The sequence below is a fragment of the Diachasmimorpha longicaudata genome, chromosome 3, assembly GCF_034640455.1.
Source record: "Diachasmimorpha longicaudata isolate KC_UGA_2023 chromosome 3, iyDiaLong2, whole genome shotgun sequence".
In the NCBI taxonomy this organism is placed as follows: domain Eukaryota; kingdom Metazoa; phylum Arthropoda; class Insecta; order Hymenoptera; family Braconidae; genus Diachasmimorpha; species Diachasmimorpha longicaudata.
This window is the reverse complement of record NC_087227.1, coordinates 230,625-250,150: the sequence shown is the minus strand read 5'-3', so window position 1 is coordinate 250,150 and position 19,526 is coordinate 230,625. Positions and strand designations below refer to the sequence as shown.

The 19,526-nt window shown below is 38.0% G+C and overlaps 1 protein-coding gene across 1 annotated transcript; it reads left to right on the top strand.

Annotated features, from left to right (window-relative positions):
* The first annotated feature begins 4,301 nt into the window (after positions 1-4,301).
* On the top strand, positions 4,302-18,241 carry LOC135161004 (dynein regulatory complex subunit 2). The gene is made up of 3 exons (XM_064118230.1): positions 4,302-4,740; positions 13,507-13,983; positions 17,525-18,241. Exons 1-3 carry the CDS (start codon positions 4,603-4,605, stop codon positions 18,239-18,241), a joined length of 1,332 nt encoding a protein of 443 aa, XP_063974300.1. The 5' UTR covers positions 4,302-4,602.
* Positions 18,242-19,526: the final 1,285 nt, after the last annotated feature.

Sequence of the window (19,526 nt, the reverse complement as noted above, 5' to 3'; positions counted from 1 at the left end):
GCTCGACATTTTTTTTCGCTGCCTGCTCTCACATTTCTGGTTTAGGTAGCGTTGCAATTCTCGCTGATAATCTTTTCCACTCCATATACACTCAAATTATTCGCAATAGGGCTAACAGCTACTTATTAATATAGTGATAATCTCATTATTGTAGTGGATATTTACAACGAAGTTAATCTCAGTAGAGAATTCCTTAGGATCAGCTACGGCACATCACATTTATGATATTTCTCAACGAGTCGAGAATGCATTCTGACAATTTTTTATTGTCTGAAATGCTTTCGTTTGTCCGAGAGTAGAAGAAACTAGATATTTTGTTTTTTTTAATTCTTTTACTCATTAGGTTCAGGTTACGGCCAGGGAGTGGCGAACTGTGCCTCATCAAAAACCGATGTCTTTTACCCATCATCCGTAAATCCGCTCTTCAAAACCCAAATTATACAGGAGTCTAGAAGTAACTGTACCAGCGATAATTTGACGAGGTGGAAATTACTTTCCGGAATCGATTTGTCTCTTTCGGAGCTCCCTCCCCCCTCCCCCCCATTATAATTCACGAGAGAGTCGATATAGTGTGTGGTATTGGTGGCTATTGAATAATAGGAGGCAGGGATACTTCATCCTTGAGTGGAAAGTACGAGTGGAGTTTCTTGCATTTTACGAGGATCAGTTCTCCCGGGTGTGGGCATATTCTAAGTGAAGGTGATGCAATACCAAGTGGTTATAATAGGATCTGAGAAAACTACAATTTTGGTGAAGACCATTGTGTTACCTAAAGATTCACGAACAAAAATCATAAGGCGTAAAACACGAAAAATCGATAAATTGTCAGTGAAACATTAAAATGGTTATAAAAATTTGCCGGAGCCATTTCTAGGAATAAAAATTGTAATTGTTGTTACCTTTTTATAATTCACTATTTGTTACAAATTTTATGTGAAATTCTAAATTCTATTCGAATTTTCAGTTTGTTTTTTTTTCAAAGATTAAGAATATAGATTAGTTTTGAACATATAATCTACACGTCATCTTTTGATCATTTGAAACATATTAAATACTCTTCTTTCCTGAATTTTCCTTCCGATATTCTAAATTCTTAAAAGGAACCAAGCTAAGAGCGTCGTCCAAATTCAACTAAAAATAGACCAATATTTGGATAAGTTGGCGATTTCTAATTTTGCTTCTTCATATTTTTATAATAAAAGTTCTAATCGTCATTTTTTTAAGAATATCACTATTTAATGCAAACGCTGATGACATCTTCGGACATAACAGTTGATCAGGTTTCAAATACATTCAATGATATCTTAAAATGTTCCTCTCAATGCTAGTAAGTCTAAATTGAAAGATGGTTATCATAGCTGCACTCCTTAACAACCTTTTCATTATGATTTTTTAAAGTTCTCTAGTTGTGATGATTGTTTCCGTACAAGTTATATTTTTAATAATTCCTCCAGATGTGATGGGTTCAATTCATCCAGTTGTGTATCTATATAGTTGCTCTGCTAGAATTTAATCAAATTTTTATTTTTTATGCACAAAATACTCGCATTAAATCTTTCATAAGAACAAGTAGGTTCTGCTTGATTTCATTATTACTAATGAGATTTTCCGTCCTTTCCGGTTCTGAATAAATTATCTACACATGTACTACTAGAGGCACATGACTGTTTCCTCTCTAACTAAAAGTTACGAGTGTTGTACGTTTACAATGAGGATAGGACCGCTCGATTGTCAACTTGTTATATACTCGCTTTTTTACCCGTGAACGTAAAGCCTTTTTTGCCGATAGCGGATCTTCCTTGCTGGAGTAGTGCTACTACTACCATGTCCTCAGCATTATTCGAGGCGCTGGCCTGGCTCCGATAAAACGCATGGAGCCGCTGAATATACTTGTTTCTTCAACATGTTTTGAGCAAAAATACAATAGTTCTTCTTCGGCAATCAACGGAAAGACATCCTCATGTCACAAAAAAGGAAAAAAATATCCTAGTGAGTGTTGAAAAGAAATGAGAAGCAATAAGGAGATTGCATGCAGGAGAAATTATTAGAAATGTCATGTCCGATTATGATGTTGGAGAAACGATGGAAGGGGATGGGCGACGAAATCGATCTAATTTCGAACAATTCGCAATAAAATCCGGCGACGCGGAGTCAAGTCCTAAATCAATGAAATCCGTAGAATACGATAAAATTGACAAAGTTTTATGTCTACGGTGCATTGAGACTTGCTTAAACCGCATTGGTGACAGGTGATATTTAATTTATCAATGCTTTGTATATCAGATATTAAGCTATGTCAATACACTTTAACATTTCCATACTTTTATCATTGAATTTCACATCGTTATTCAAAAATAATAAAAAATGACGGAAAATTTATAACTTTTCATTTTATCCATGTGACACGAGTTTTCGGTTATCCGAGCCCCCCCCCCCCCCCGACCCTTACACACATTACCTCGGATAATCGAGATTGTACTATACCTGTAACGTACATGACTCATACCACCGTGTACAGATACTATTGTAACATCCGTCGAAAAATACACCTTTTGAATATTTGTCCTGTTATCTACATTTAAAAATCGTGTTTCCCACGTTAGATTATTTGTCTTAAGACTCATAATAGTCAGCTGCATACGAGTGTACTATCTACACGAAGTTACCTTAGAAATTTAACCTGTTATCAAAACCCAGGAATCATGCTCTCCACGTTACATTGTTTACTTTGGGACACATCAGGACCTACTGCATATGAGCAAAGTAACCAATTGAAAAATTTGAAAAAATCATAAAAATGGAAATCCGAGAAATCGCGTGTCAAAGTTTTCGTGATGCTCGTATACCTGCTCAACGCTTGCTCACTATTTCGTCTGTATCTCCGGAAATAATCCAAATTTTGTTCTGAAATTTTGGAGACATATTCTTGGATAGTTGAGGAAGTGATTTACGCAAAAAAAAATCGATTTTTTGAAGCCTCTAAAGCAGGCTCCCCCCTTAACTCCTCACGAAATAATTATAAAACTTGAGTATTAAATTATCAGTGTGGTGGTTAGTTCTTGTGTTTTAGAAAATTCTTTCTGTACACTGTCTTTCGTGACAGTTTTTATACTTCAAGATCCAGAGTTAAATCCGAATAACTGTAACGGATTTCAACTAAACTGTAAATGAAAAAAATCTTTGATTTCTTTATATTAAATATAGACTCTCCAGAGTCATTTTGTTATTAGCAACATTTTTTTCATACGGTTCTTAAGAGGAACCTCGTTAAAATTTCCTTCCTTTAAATTCTCTTTTTGGGGTTTAAATTCCTATTCAAACATATTTTCTTGTTCCCTCTCGATTAGCTTGGAGTGACTTTTTAAGTACTTATAAGTTATTAGATGTACATCATCGGTTATATAGATTTCACGGTCATTCAAGTATGTACATAAAGAGTTTGAGAGAGTTTTTGTGAGACTGAAGCGAGCCTCGTACTCATGTATTTGGCTACCTAATATAACGTATTTAGCTACAAATCCCGCAAGTTTCATCAGCAAGTAATGGTGGTAAGGGCAGAGTTTGAAAGATATTTTCACAGGTAGCCACGTCTTGCGTATCAAATCAGGCCAAGTCATAATTTCCTTTTGGAAATGAAATTACTCAACGTATTGTGGTGACTGTGTCACCAGTACATCCTATCAACTCGATGGGAAATCCCCCAAACGTGTTTAGCCCTGAACCTGACCAGCATCATTCCCATCATTAGTTTGAGGAACACCCCAAATCCTTGTCATTTACATCTGGGAAATAACTCAGAAACCCATCATTAAAGACTGGGGAACACCTCAGAACCGTCGCATTCACAATCCTAGACCAGAGATCCCGAGGCATCCCCTGTCCTACACTTTCCCGATCATCGACACTCGCTCTCCAACCTACATTGGACACGCACCATCCAACGAGAGGACAAGGTAACCCTAAGGACACTTTAATAATAAAACATTGAATTGATACGCTGGCGTGAATCTTCTTCCATCACCTGTTAAACCCCACATTATATATAAGAATTTTTCTTAATATACATTCAAATAGTTTTTCTCCCCAACCAGATTTAGTAAAACCTTATAATGGCCAATTTCACTATTTTAGACAAACAATAAAATCCAAAATTCTTTCCATGATCCTTCTCGGGCAACGGACCCGCCCCCTGGAATACCCGAAGGCCACATTGGAAGGTAACAAGGTAACCATGCGACAGGTGAAATTCCGTACACACTCTGGAGGAGTCCACTCTAACTGGTGACACAGTGTGATGAAAGTTAGGGTTGTTCGTAATCGTTCGGAAAATAAGTCCACGTGGGTGTAGTGAACTATATGATCATAAATAGCATTCCTAAAAGAATTTTCCTCATAAAGAGGAGCAATGTTATTGAAAAAATACCTGCTCGTCCGTTTATTCTAGAAATTAGAATATTTACTTATATTCTTTAAAAGTTGCGGATTCCCGGAGGCCGAAATATTGATTAAACAATTGTTGACAAGTGTGCAGAACCAGTTCTAACGCCTGATAGAGCATTCCGAATATAGACATAGGTGAATTATTTAAAAAAAAGGATAAAAATGCCGCCAAAGAAGAAAGGAGGTTCGAAAATGGCTCGAATGAGTGAAGATGAGAAGATGCGCTATCTCGCCCACCGAGCCGAAATTGAACTTGAGGCAAAGCGACGAAAACAACAATTGATAGCAATATTTACAAAAGTAAGGGGAATTTCAGAAATTCTTTTGTGACAAAAACCATTTTCCATTAAGGAAAACTTAAAGTTAAAAAACAACATTTTGTTTTCATCTAAGGTACATGCGATAGGTTTTGATGAGTTAATTCAGTGGTCTAAATGGACGAGGGAGAATATAGAAATGTTCATCAAATACAATTAAAACTTTCTAAAAGTTTTAAACAAGACTGTTTCGAATCACTAATAGAAGATGACTAATATTTCCGTAGTAATTTTTGTTTGATATTCTTGGCAGTTTGAGGCATTTTAAGTACCACTTTTTTAGCCATATCTCGTGCCGCCTTCAATTCTATTGCCGTTACACACCAAGTGCAAAAGAAATTCAATCTAAATCACTGATTCTCGAAATCCTGTTCATTTGAAGAAATTTAACAAGTCATTCATTATCACTGCGGTAATATATAAGAAATATACATCATTATTGTCACTGCAGTGTGACCATCAAGACAAAAGAAAAGTGTATACCGATGATTAACCGTCGCAGGTTAGATTTTGTCATTAGTTTCCAATTAGCTCATTTTAGTCCGAGAGTCCGAGATATTTATTTCCAATTCACCATGTGGTACCCATTATTTTTAAACTACTTTAAATATCCTTGTCATTCACGATACCTCAGTCCATCCATGATATCTTACTATTTATTTTGGAGCTTTTTCAAACAGGTTAATTATATGAATCCCAGTGAGAATAAAACTAGGAAGACCATTCGGGTGGCGATCAGTAGTCAAACTGTCTATAATTTCCATAAACCTCACAAAATTGGCAAAAATACAACTACGCGATGAGACATTGTTACAAACCATAGAATGTCGGGTACTGTGCAACCTTACAATGGAGCAGTTAACAATTTTTGATATTAATAACTGGGGCAGGAGGAGGGTTATCACTTATAATACCACCAGAGCCTCGATATTATCCAATATTTCTTCATGTGTTTTATATTCCTTCAAATATCACATTCAATTTGAATTTCCCAGAGTTGTAAATTCTAGGAATCTGTCCTCTACAGAGTGATATTTTCAAATATACACTACACACTGAAGTTTTTCTTTATGTAGTTGTTTTAATGTTAATTTTTAGCAGAATAGGAATTAGTATAACTGACACACAACACCTTTTATTCGAAATTTCATATATATATATATATATATAAATATTGCGATATAATTGACCTAAACTTTTCAACCATATGAGACTTGTAATTGTTGATTTTACTCGACGAACCGGAATTTTAGCTTTACCGGGGAAATGTGCTATTGATTTAATTTCGTTCACTTTCCTCGAATTATGAGGTGCAATTTCCACAAATAATCTTTTATTTTGAAATTATTTCCAATTTTCCTGACCGCGTTGAATAGCATTAAAAAAATCCTATCCAACAACTCCTTTGACGTCATAGAGATGTGGAAAGCTATAAAAAAAATCCCGTCTGCTATGTCGGATAGCAGGGCTACACCGAGGGCCCGTCGCGGAAGCGTGAGGTGCTCTCGGCTGGTAAACGATTGCACTGAGCTGCTGGAGAGGATAGTAACGCGTTGTGTGGCATAGATCCTTGGCAATGAAAATACCGACGAGCTAGCCAAGAATGGATGTCTGAGTACAACGCCAGCAGTGGGAAACCACGTAGAAGTAGACACAGACTATGTAAAGGACACAATTCGGAGGAATGCGGACACGCACATGTCATGTTTACAGGCTTAATTAATTAAATTGTTAATTAGTGAAGAGAAATTTGTTTCTCTGTTGTTGCTGAGCTGTACAATCCTCAGGAGAATCCCATGAATATTCCACTACCATTGAAAAGGTCACTTAATTAAAAGTAATTTGTTTCTTCCTGTCTATAGCCGAGTTGTGCATTTTTTCGACCATCACCACAAGTTTGCACAACGATTCGCGAGGTCGGCATAATCCGGCCCTTCATGGCTCCAATAAAATGAAGTCTTGGTTATGAGTTTAAGTTTCTATTAATTATCCGATAAATAATTAATTACTTTCTTCGACTGTTTATGGGTTGTGTAATCTCCCAGGAGGATGCCATGAAGATTGCACACCCATTTAAGGCGTCATCAGAATCGCCTGATGGTCTCTATGGAAATGAGTGGAAGGCAGTCTTGTTTGTTGTGTCAATGATTTTCTTTTGTTTATTTTATTATTCCACTTTTATTGGGGGTGCAAACTCAATGGATGACTCGCGATATTTGCACAAACTGGTAAATAAATAAATTCAAAAAATTACGGCTCATTTCTAATGGTTGTGCTAGCTCGAAACCTCCTGGTGGACGTAAAAGCACCATTATTCTATCCAATAATAGAAGTGTAGATATCAAATGGCAAGAAAACGATGTAGGCTTGGACTTTTCAACCTGCACCAATCGGCAACCTCTTGTCACGCATGAACCCATTTGAAATATGATTGTTTTTTTATGTAGTGCTCAGTGTGTCTCAAAACCTCATGATGGTTAAACCATTACTAGCTAGACACCTCCTGGGGTTGTGCGGAGGAACCAGCTTGCCTCATTTCTAACCTGGCAATCCTGGCCCTGATAGGACAGCAGTTTCACCTTACAAAATTTCAAGTTGGTGAGGGGGCTGCTGTCGAGATCGGGTGTAACGTAATTGGTTGAAATAATTTTGAAGACTGAAAAAAATAGAACGAAAATATGGTGGTTGTAACATTGTACAATGTGTAGTATCGGGGAATCTTCAGTGTAAAAATGGTAGTCTGTCGAATATGGTAGACATATGTCCACGGTATTTTATTAAGGTGGGACTAGTATGAGATGTACAGCCATAAAACGATAGTGTGGGTGTAGCAAGAGGTGCTATTTGTGGGGAAACCCCGGAAATAGAGATGGATGGTACTGGGATGCAAGCCTGTACAATACAAGTACCTAGACAGTCATATGTTGTGGGCTTATGAGAGATCCACAGATGTGACAGGTGAAAATCGTTTCCAGCCGGCAAGGTTCAGAGACCACCCTAGGGCCCCCTCCGGGCAGAAGACGGGACTGAGGATTGAGAAGAGTAAGAGTTCAGACTACCAGGTCAGAGTTGAATTTTATGAGCGATAGAAGATAGACGCGTAGTTAAACGACTAGGATTGTTAGACGTTTCCTTTTGTGTGCTCAGAGTCGGAAGGGCTGGAAAGTGTATTCAATATTATGTTAAACATAGTGTAGACGTAGTGTTTAATATTAATTATACTACGCGTCTCGTTCTCGATGATAGATTATATGTAGTACTGTCAGGTACCCGGTAAATACACAACATTTAGAGTTTTAAAAGAAAGTGCCCTTTTCTGTCAGTGGTCGCCCCCTCGGAGGCCCCTCTCTCGTGCCTTCATATTGTTTCGTTGTGGGGTCGAATACAGACGCTTAGAGTCTTTATCGATAAATATTCATCAATTTTAGAGTTTTCCCCATCACAAAATGGGAAAATCTAAAAAAACGTTCTCGATAACAATCACGGGATCGTGCAAGAGAAGACAGTAGCACGAATAAAAAGTTGAAATCGATGCGGAAAAACAGATTTCTAACCTCACTAAGTGTTGGCAAGATTTCTTCGAAAGCCAAAAAGGCGTAGAAACTACTGGACAAAATCCAGAGCCAATAAAATGTAAACCTAAGTTAAAAACAATAATACATAGTATATCCTTCCACACGAAGATATACTTGGGCAAAGTTCCACACGAGCAAAGCCCAGTTTCCAATAGGAACCAAAAAAAAAAAAATCTCTTGTTTCCACACGAACAAAATTGTTGTTGTTTCCAGAATCAGAAGACATTTCCAACAAGGAGAATGTCTCAAGCAATAAGCTTGTTGACTCTAGTTTGAAGGTAACTTAGTCCGAGTAGGAAAAGGTTGATGACGAGATGCCTCAACTTCCTGAGTTATACACTTCAGAGAATTCTGTCCCACAACCAGATCTGGATGAAGAATTTTTGGAGATGTTAGGAGAAGAAATTCCATCGACTGGATCACAGGTTAAGATAGATGAAGGTGTGAAAAAGTGGTGGAAATAACTGGATGTTGAAAGGACTACCAGAGGAAAACAAAAAAGGTTTATCATGGTCAATCTGTCGCTAGAAAATCGTTTATCACACCTGTACTTGATAAGGCAATCAAACCAACACCTGATGCTAGTATTTAAGACGAATGGCTATACGGTGAGAATTTGGCTGATCCAATTGAAGATATAAAAGCCATCGAGAAAGCCTCGCCCTCATTAAAAGCTCCAGAGAAGTTTTCAACAAAGAAACTTTTTCCTAGACCTACGTTCCAGGGAAACTGGGGGAACCCACCAGCCAGGTATGCTCAGGTTGGGTTGATATGCACCGAAAAGGTTTACGAACCTGAAATACAAACCAAAATCGACGCCATCACAGTCATCCCAGGGACCCAGCAGCGAGAAAACTCGAACAGTGAACAGATCAATCAAGAAGTAAAGGTAATTCCCATTATGGGTAGGCTGCAATTTTTTCTAGATAAGTGGAAAAACATAACCAATGATAAAGCGATTCTTCATTGGCTAAAAGGTTATGAGATCCCTTTACAAAAAAACCGATCCGAGACGATAGTCAACAAGAGCCAACTTGGTCATTAGATGAAAAAATAAAAATCAAAAAGGAAATTACATCACTGTTATCTAAAGAAACGATTGAAGAATGTGAATACTGTAAACAGCAATTCCTGTCAAAATATTTTCTGATCCTTTAAGCTGATGGATTTAATCGATTCATTCCTAATTTGAAAAAACTAAAAAAAATTCATTCAAACAAATCATTTTAAAATCGAAGACCTGAAGACAACAAAATGTCTTCTATCCCTAAATGATTATATGTTCACAATAGACTTAAAGGATGCCTATTTGTTAGTACCCATGTGTGACAATAGCAGAAAATTCTTACGTTTCCGTTTCGATAATAAGTTATATCAATTCACATGTCTTCCTTTCGGTTTGAGTACAAGTCTATACGTCTTTACAAAACTTATGAAACCTGTTATTAATGTTTTGCGGACCCAAGGCGTCTTGTCGCTGATATATATTTGGATGATATATTGGGCATTAGTGGTACTGGTGAGGGTTGTGAAGCCAACGCCTTGAAACCAAAGATCATATTAAAAGAATTGGGATCCTATTCCTATTTATTAAAGGAGAAGCACATAAATTAAGTTAGCTACGTAAGATATTTGCTAACTTCATGCGTAAGACTTTTTCCTTATTGGTCGTTCGGGTTCATAGTGGACGAGATCGCCAGCGCGCCGAATTTGAATTTATTCCGAAGTAGAACATGTAATATTTTCAATGGTGACTTAAACAATCAATTAGTAGATTTAATGGAATTGTTCATGCTGCCCGAAAATGAGGTAGTTTCGATTCATCGTTATGATAAGTCACCATCGAAAATATTACATGTTCTACTTCGGAATAAATTCAAATTCGGCGCGCGAAGCGCGCTGGCGGTCTCGTTTATTATAAATTACCAGAAAAGCTCTATGACACCCAAAATAAAACAGAAATATCTATGTTTCATCATAAATTCTACGGAATATCAAACTGAAATGACTGGAGATAAGAAAACAGATGTAATTAAGTTATTAAATCGATTTCCATTGACAAAGCAATACAAAATTCCTGGAGTTGCACATATTTTAGGAAAATTAGTGTCTTGTTACCCAGGAGTTGACTATGGAAAATTCTGTTGTAAAATACTTGAACGTGAAAAATGGTTGGCATCATTGAAGAATGACAATAATTTTGAAGGTCTTATGGAAATCAGTCAAGCATGGATGGAAGATATCGTTTGGTGGAAACGTAATATAATGGTCGGGATTAATCCGATTAAAATGCAGCAGTATAAATGGGTCATTAGTTGTGAAGCTCGAGAATGGGTTGGGGTGCTGAGTCGAATGGAGTCGTAACACATGATGTTGGGACCAGGGGGACAAAAAATCTCACATCAATTATTTAAAGCTCTTAGCAGCTTTCTTCGCGCTAAAAAGTTTTGCATCAGACGTTCCAAATCGCGAAGTATTAATGTGTATAGACAATACAACTGCAATAGCTTATATAAAGAGGGCAGATGGCATAAAGTTTTCTGATCTTACCGAGTTGGCTCGAAAAATTTGGCAATGGTGCGAAAGACGAAAAATGGGACTAGTCGCAACTTATATTGTATCAAACGAGAATATACAAGCTGATGCAGCATCTAGAGTCACAAATTTTGATGCTGAATGGGAACTTGCTCAACCATATTATGATCTGGTGAAAAAGAAATTCCGTCCTTTCACAATTGATTTATTTGCTTCTCGAATTAATAAAAAATGTAAAACGTATTGCGCTCGTTACCCCGATCCCGTATCCGAAACAGTTGATGGATTCTCAATCTCTTGGAATAATGAGGATTTCTGGGCTTTCCTGCCTTTTCGCATTCATTGGTCCGACTTTATTATTATTGTCACCTTGCAGGCAGAAAATGCATCCCTTGGCCCCAAAACTTTCACTAATGGCAGGAAAATTGTCGAGCAGTCATACCGGAATAAGGGGAGCCCTGAACATGCTTTAGACATTATGGTGAATTCAATCACCTCATCAACTCTAATGCAATCTGAGGGACCGCTATGGAAATGGTCATAATTCTCCAAAGATGAGGGAATTAACATGTTTAATCTTCAAAATTTGATGTGATAAAATTTTTAACTTGAAGTTTTGATAAGGGAGCGAGTTACGGTACCTTGAACTCTACTATTTCTCTTATAATTAAGAAAGATTTGCCAAAAGATGCACTCATATCTAGATACTTCAGAGGTATTTCGAAGAAAGGCCCTCCAAAATCAAAGTATTCTGATACATGGAGTACTGAGACAGTACTTTCCTACATCGAACATTTAGAAAACATTGCAGAATTAACATTTAAGGAAATATCGGAGAGTACCATTACTCTGCTTGCACTAGCTATAGCTCATAGACTCCAGACGTTTGCCCTGGTCAATGTTAATACAAAAAAAACAAAAAGCCTTTTGTTTGAAAAACACCCGCCAAGCAAATTTATCGATTGTACTCTTCCTACAGAACAGAAATCTCGAGAAAAGAGATTTGTTCAGAAATAAATAAATGTAAAAATAAACCAAATCAAGAAACGAGCGCCAGGTCAGAAATGCTTACGAAAAAAAAGGTAGAGACATAACAGACGACTTGGCTCGGTTGAGAGGATCAAGACAACGAGACTCAGTGAGTAAGGTTGCGATTCAATGCATCCAATACTGATCAGCAGTTATCTGCGATAAAAAAAAACGCGCCAAGTCTTCGATTATGCCTCTACTGTTTTTTTTCGTAAGCATTTTTGACTTGGTGCTCGTTTCTTGATTTTGTTTGTTTTTACATTTACTTGTTCCCGAACAAATATCGTTTCCCGAAATTTCCATTCTGTAGGAAGAGAACAATCGATAAATTGACTTGGCGGGTTTTTTTAAAACCAAAGGCTTTTTGTTTTTTTTTGTATCATTTCACTAGTTTTTTTCAAATCTGAGTGGAGAAGTCTCGTTCCGATCTCACTCGGAACTGTGAAGCTCTAGTCTGCTACAATTGGCAATGTACTTCATCGACTAAGATATTATTTGATTTTAGTTTGTTCTTTTATCAATAATATTTGAATCTGGATCTACAAAACGACCTGTTAGGAGAGATTTTAGTAATAAATATGAAAAAAATTTGTTTCTAGCTGACGAAAGTACCAATGAAAAATCTCCTCTGACATTTTCAAAATCATAGAAGATAGCATAACTTTTTAAACATTCATTCGAGTAAATGTTTGAGAAGTTGTACCTTTCATAACCTCGAAAATGTCCGGTACGGCACGAAAATAGAAAATCACTTAAAATATTAATCACAAACGAGAAATACGGACGGAAAGAGGTAGATTATATGCGATTTATATTATGAAAGGAAGGTCCATTCTCCCGTAATCTTCGGCATCTGCATTTTATTGCATTACTATTATTCGGGAGTAATGGCGGGGGGAGTTGTGTCGTGTATGTATACGCGGTAGCTCTCGGCCTTATTTTCGGACATTCGGAAAGTATCGAACATTGCCTTGGCCGATACGCTACCGCGTACCTTGATAACATCGAATCCTCCTCTTCAGGTATTAAAATAAAAATTCCAAACATTATCCAGACCTCCCAGCCCGGAAACGTTCAACCAACATTGATCTTACCTTTCTTAAATAAAAAAAAAGGTGTGCGTAGCCTCTATCATACTACATTACGTAAGATTAATTCAGGACCTGAGAGATAATACTAACAAATTATTTATATCAACGGTCCGCCCATATCGTGCGGTCTGCGCACAAACATAGGGGCATTGGATTAAAGCATTATTGAAAAAAGCTGGTATCCATATAGAAAAATTCAGTGCTCACAGTACAAAACACGCAGCTATCTCTGCTGCATGCAATCGGGGTATTGATGTTCAAGCAACAATTAAACCAGCTGGATGGTCTGAGGAATCAAGCGTATTTTTATTTGCTCAATTTTATAATAGATCAATCCATAAATCAGAAAATACTTTTGCAAGGGTAGTGTTTAGTAAAGAAACATAAAATTAAATTCTTACAGTTTATGAAGTTTTGTTTTATTTGTATATTAATTGAAAAATTTGATAAAGATACATATTTGTAACTTTAAACACTTTAAAAAGTAAAACTAACCAAACTCCTTTTTATGTTTATAAGAATAAATTAAAACGAGAAGAGACATTCGCTCGCCTCAACACCGCTAAAATCAACGAACAATGGCGGTTTATTCTCCGCCAAGTAAAATGCAAGGAATTGTACGAGGATCTCGAGTATTTGTGGAAAAATTTTGATGATACTTTAAAGTCGAAAAACGCTATAATTAGAAAGCTATACGGCGAACTGGAGAAGGCTGACACTGACCATCGGCGGCTCCAGGAGGCGCATATAGAGACGATGAACATGCTGATTCAGAGACATCAAATTGGCCTGCAAGATCTCAAAGATGACTACCTTAGAAATATCAAAGTAGTCGAGACCGAGGAGATTGATGAGATGAATCAGGTGAAAAGAGAATTGAATGCGGATTACAAGCATTTGGAGACTGTGATGTTCGCGCAGAACAATTTGATAGAGGATAGACTTGGTGTGACCAAGATGAGGAATGCAGTCAACACGTTCTCTGTTGAACATTCGGTGAGTGGTGTACGCCAACATTGTTATTCATTTACTTTATTGATCTTTAACAACAGAAGAACACCTACAAGTTCTTGGAGTGAAAATTTTTCCGAATAAAACCCCTTCCTTTTCAGAAGATTAAGAGGTTTTAGCTGGAGGTAACTAATAACGCTTTTCCATTTTTCCTTCCTAATGCAAGTACTGCAATCATCCACTGGGAACCTCAAAAGAAATTCTCATTTTGCTTGAAAACCAGGTACAATGATCTGAAATGTAAAAATACAAATTTTTTTGGAGATTTTCAAGGTCTGTTTGTGGTCTCTCTTGAGCAGAGACCTTTTTTAGTTAATAAGAAATGGAGGTGGGTTAACAATTTCCATAAAATAATCGGTAAGAGTTGATGCCAAGTCTCGACCCACATTCAGCTCCATCAGTCTGGCATTTTTGAAAAATTGTGATTTATTGAAAATTCGATTCTCGGAAATATGTCCAAAACTAAGCTAGGCAGTCACTTTTTATACACTCGTTCACTGAGTTTATAATGAAGAGGTGTTTGTGAAATGCAATTTATTTTATGAATATTTCAATTATTTATTCATTAATTATGTTTAATATAAAGTAGTTTAAAAAACGGATATCAAATCAAGTTTATGTAAATTACCGAGAGAGTCTGTCTGATAATTTGACTATTGAACGTAACCGATACGGTGTAGTTCATAACTTAGAAAAAGTACTAACATTTGTAACAAAATGTTGGGATGTTGTCTAAAAGCACGGACCTAGAGGAGAGGCGCGAAATCTCTACAGGGTGTCCCAGAATTGCACGTTCAGACTTTAAACTTAAGTTGGGGGTGAAATTCTGGATCGAAAAGTCCTGAGCGACTTTTTGATCAGACGCACCCTCCTCAACTTATTCAGGGTTGAAGTTGGACGAATCAGGGGCGTGGGATAACCGTTCGCACGACGGTGAGGAAAACATGCGAGTGTGGTGGTGTCCCCACCATACCGTACTACTCCCCTGCGGCGGCAGAAAGAGATGACTGGCGGCGGCGGGTAAGAGGAAAGGGAGGGAAATGAAAAAAATTAACACCCGCCCGCTACATAAAAATTATTTACTCCTCCCCTAATTAATGGCAAGGGATGAAACCAAGGGCATTCGATGTAGGAATAAATTCTCCATCGATTGAGTCCCATTGAATGTCTTAATCTAATCGAAAAGGAGAAAAAAACAGCGTTGAAAATTACAGGAAGGAGGAAAAAAATGATCAATCGCTGATGATTTTTTTTTTTTGGGTGTTAATTTTTTTCATTTCTCTCCCCTTCCTCTTACCCACCGCCGCCAGTCATCTCTTTCTGCCGCCGCAGGGGAGTAGTACGGTATGGCGGGGACACCACCACACTCGAACGTTTTCCTCACCGTCGTGCGACCGGGTATTCCACGCCCCTGATTCGTCCAACTTCAACCCTGAATAAGTTGAAGAGGGTGCGTCTGATCAAAAAGTCGCTCAGGACTTTTCGATCCAGAATTTCACCCCCAACTTAAGTTTAAAGTCTGGACGTTCAATTCTGGGACACCGTGTATATAAAAACTAAATGTCGGAAATTTCGAAATCGTTGGGAAAAAGTCATTAATGAAACTAAGTGTTTTTCTCAGTGGGCATAATAAATGATTTACTCGATGGATTTAGAGTTTTAGAATTATCAAGCCGGAGTTTTTATGATTTATAATCTCTAGTTTCCGGGGAAAGAAAATGTAGAATAAAGCAATTTTTTCTGCGATAGAACACTTTTTTCTCCATCTTTATTGTCATGATTGGCTCTATTAGAATTAATCAAAAATTGCAAAGTTAACCCTGGTGCAAATCATAGCTATTTTCACTTTTCGCACTGTGAATAAACAATTATGGTTTACTCCGTTGCCCCCGCAAGTATCTCCTTTTGCTTTTGTTGAGGGATTATCCGAAGATGAGAGGAAAATATCAGCTGCACCCACGTCGTGTTGTGATCGTTTGTCAGGGTCAACACTTGTTCAATGATTTGATCGTCCTCCTCAACCAACTGTGTGGTTGCAGGTACTGTTTCGGATGGGCAATGGCTCACTCGATGTCATGGGTTATGACAGATGTAATTGACGTAATCGCTGACTGTAGTGTTGTTCCAATCTCTCTTATCTTATCCTCCAAGACTCTGTTGGGTATCCACGCCACGACATTGGAGAGTATGAATTTCTTATTACTTGAAGTGAATGCTCTTATTGGAATCCCATCGGCATGGATAGCCCAAGTCCTCTTCTAATTTATCCACTATTTTACCATTGCTTAATGCAATAACAATTAGTTGATTGGAAATTTGGAGGATTGAACAATTTTGTTTTGTTTCCAGAGTTTACTAAGGGCCAGAGGATACTCATTGACTCTGATTCCAGGGCATCAGGGCATAGTTTTTCCGGGGTGATAAATTTCTCAAAGGGATTTTTACGCCTCCAGGACTTCTGGGTGAGTCCTGGCTCTGCTGTTCTCTCAGTATTATCTTCTTATCTTCTCCCCTCTTTTTTTCGCCACTAAGATTTGGGACATTCTCGAGGGAGCCTTTAGTGATTGATCTGCAGTTTGTAGGGTTCGTTGGCGGTATAGGTCTGGTGGAACAGTCGGTGAGGAATGGGGTTTTTCCTAAGACTGTTACTAGACGACCTGTTTGCAGCTCCAACACCTATCCTTCAATGGCCAACGCAGCCGCTATTGTAGCAACCTTGTGCCTTTCGAAATGGTCCATGGACAGTCCTATTCCTATAGTGATCAATACACAGCTGACATCGTAAAGTAGAAATATGTCGGACCAGGCAATATAATCAACTGACTCGTAAACACTGCGACCTACCTGACGACCGTTTGGACCATCTACACTTGGATTATGGGGCTTTCAACTATTAACCGGTTTAGAGCCGAGCTGGAAGAGCGCTTTTCATTTTCCTGCTATAACCGAGCCACGACCTGCAACATTGTTTTCATAAATGTATTACATATTTTTTGGGGATTTGGAAAATAGGTGATTGGGAGGTGGTTCCACCACCGCGAGGTCCTACATATCATAGCACCTGCCATGGACTTTCTTCCGAAAATTACTTGTGGATGCCAAGTGACCACTTTAAGAAGCCGGGCCACTATACCACTGGGTGTTCGCACCTCATGCTGATTTGCCAATTTTTAAATACATTGAATTTGGCCGATGATGACTTGAATTGAACTGATTTAGATTAATTACTTGATAATTACCTCGAGAAATACTACACTATCAACGAAAATGATGGGAGAGTGATTTATACTCGTTGACTGTCCGTTGATTACTGATTGATTATATTATCGTGAATTGCTAGTGGTGACGTGTTTCGTTAGCTGGCCGTTGACCGCGAGAGATTGGATAATCGTCGAGGATTTCCATTTGCAGCGATGGGGAAACTTCGAGACGCTATACTTGCCTTTTACACACTACTAATTTTATCTCAATATGGGAATTTGAAAAGAACGTTTAAATCTTTTAAATTTTCTTCTATAATTTTCAGACAGCAGAAGCAATCTCCCATATAAAATGCACAATAGGAGGTAAGGCCGACGAGCTATGGTGTCAATTGAACCGAGTGATATCGAATTACCAATCGGTGACTCAGAAGAAACGGAAACAGTATGAAAGCCTAAAATTCCTTGATGATGCTCACCACCACGAGGCCTCCCAATTCTCCAAACGTCAGTCGTTTCTTCTGGGGATGATGGAGACTCTGAAAACTGCGGGGACAAGATTATCTGAGGAGCGAAATCATACAATTAACGAAATGACGGCTCAATCAGAGAATTTAAACACAAGATTTTTGCAATTGAGACAGGAAATTAGAAAGAACCAGGCGACGGACCAGGCACAGCTGAAGAAGCTAACAGTGATGAGTGGATCTGTGATAGAAGACATAAAGAAGATTGAGGAGAAAAGCTTGACGATTCTCTTCCTCATGAAGATTTGTTCCTCGTTGGAGAATAAAATTCTTTGTCTGAAAAAAATCAATTTTGTGAAAGTAACTGAGGAAAATGCTTTGAATGGTGTCATGAGCCCTTACGATAATTTGGATAATTTCTGGGAACAGTATAATTACACAAAAGCTGAGATGATTACAATGAAGATGGAGAAAAATGAATTGATGACCGAGAATCAGAGATTCAGGAGATCTTTGAAAGCTCATTTAGTTACCATTGCGAGAATGCCAAGATCTAGACCACAAACATCGGTCTAATAACGATGGAACAACCATCGTAGAAGCCATATCGTCCTTCATTACTGCACTCTTATTATTTTTTTCCGTCACAATGAAGACATTGTGACTAATGATTCATACGACGATCTAAAATGTTTTTTTCAAATGGGGTGTACGCATGTCTGCAAGCATGTGGTTATTTTCTTGGAAAGCTCTCACAACTGACAAACACAAACAACGTACAACTCCTCGTTGATGGGTACAGTGGGCTGGTACTCCTTTTTTCTCATTTCTTCTTTACATTGCATAATTTTTAGCAATAATATTAGTCTGTCATTAGTTGAAAATTTCGATTTAAAAAAAATTAAGAGTAATCCAGTTGTCACCGAGAGACAATGAATACTTTCGAGAGTATTGACAATATTTCCCATACATTTGAAAGTAGGAAAAAAGAATCATTTACTTGTGGAATTGACGACCGTCTATCCCTCAAGGGCCGCCGAATACTTCGCGAAGGAGTCCAACGGCTCGGGCTACAGCTGTAACGATGTGAAATACGGACATTATTACATTACACCAGACCATTTTTTGCGTTAGACTGTAATCATTGGGTGTGAAATCATAAAAGGCACCCAGAGAAACCGGTCAACACGAGAGGTTATGCGATGACGTGTCCAGAATAATGGGAAACCCCCTACCACCCGTCGCGACCCGATTTCGGGGCATTAAAGAAGAACATTCCGGAAGGAAACACTTGGCGGATGAAACGGTCAACCGAATTTCCATCGAATGAATAACCTTCCGTCTTTCGTGATCTACAGCAGTATTTTTCCCCAAAGCATACCCATCCTTCCAACGGTGAGCCCCTCATTTCATCCCCTCTCCACCCCCCAGATCAATCGAGATACGCGGTAGCGTATCGAACAAGTACACGTTTCATACGCGAAAGATCGCCAAAAGCTACCAAGTATAATACACCACACAACTGACCCTTCCACTACCTCTAGTCCCTTTTTCTTAGTTAATAAACTTACGCGATAATTTTGATGAAAACTGGCCTTAGTTACATTATATAAATCGCGTATCAGCTTTCCACTGATCCAATTATCGGTTTTATTTATTGAATATTAACGAAGATATGCGCATAGCAACGAGCTATCATGCACATTTCTCGAGTTTTTATTATGTCCATCAACTAACGGGTTACACTTGAGCCGCTCAGTTGGCAGCGTGCAGTGTAGTGTAGTGTACTGTAGTGTAATACATAAAAAGCCAAGCTTGTATAAATAGACTGCCTTATTTACGGAGCTACCACTCTGAATAC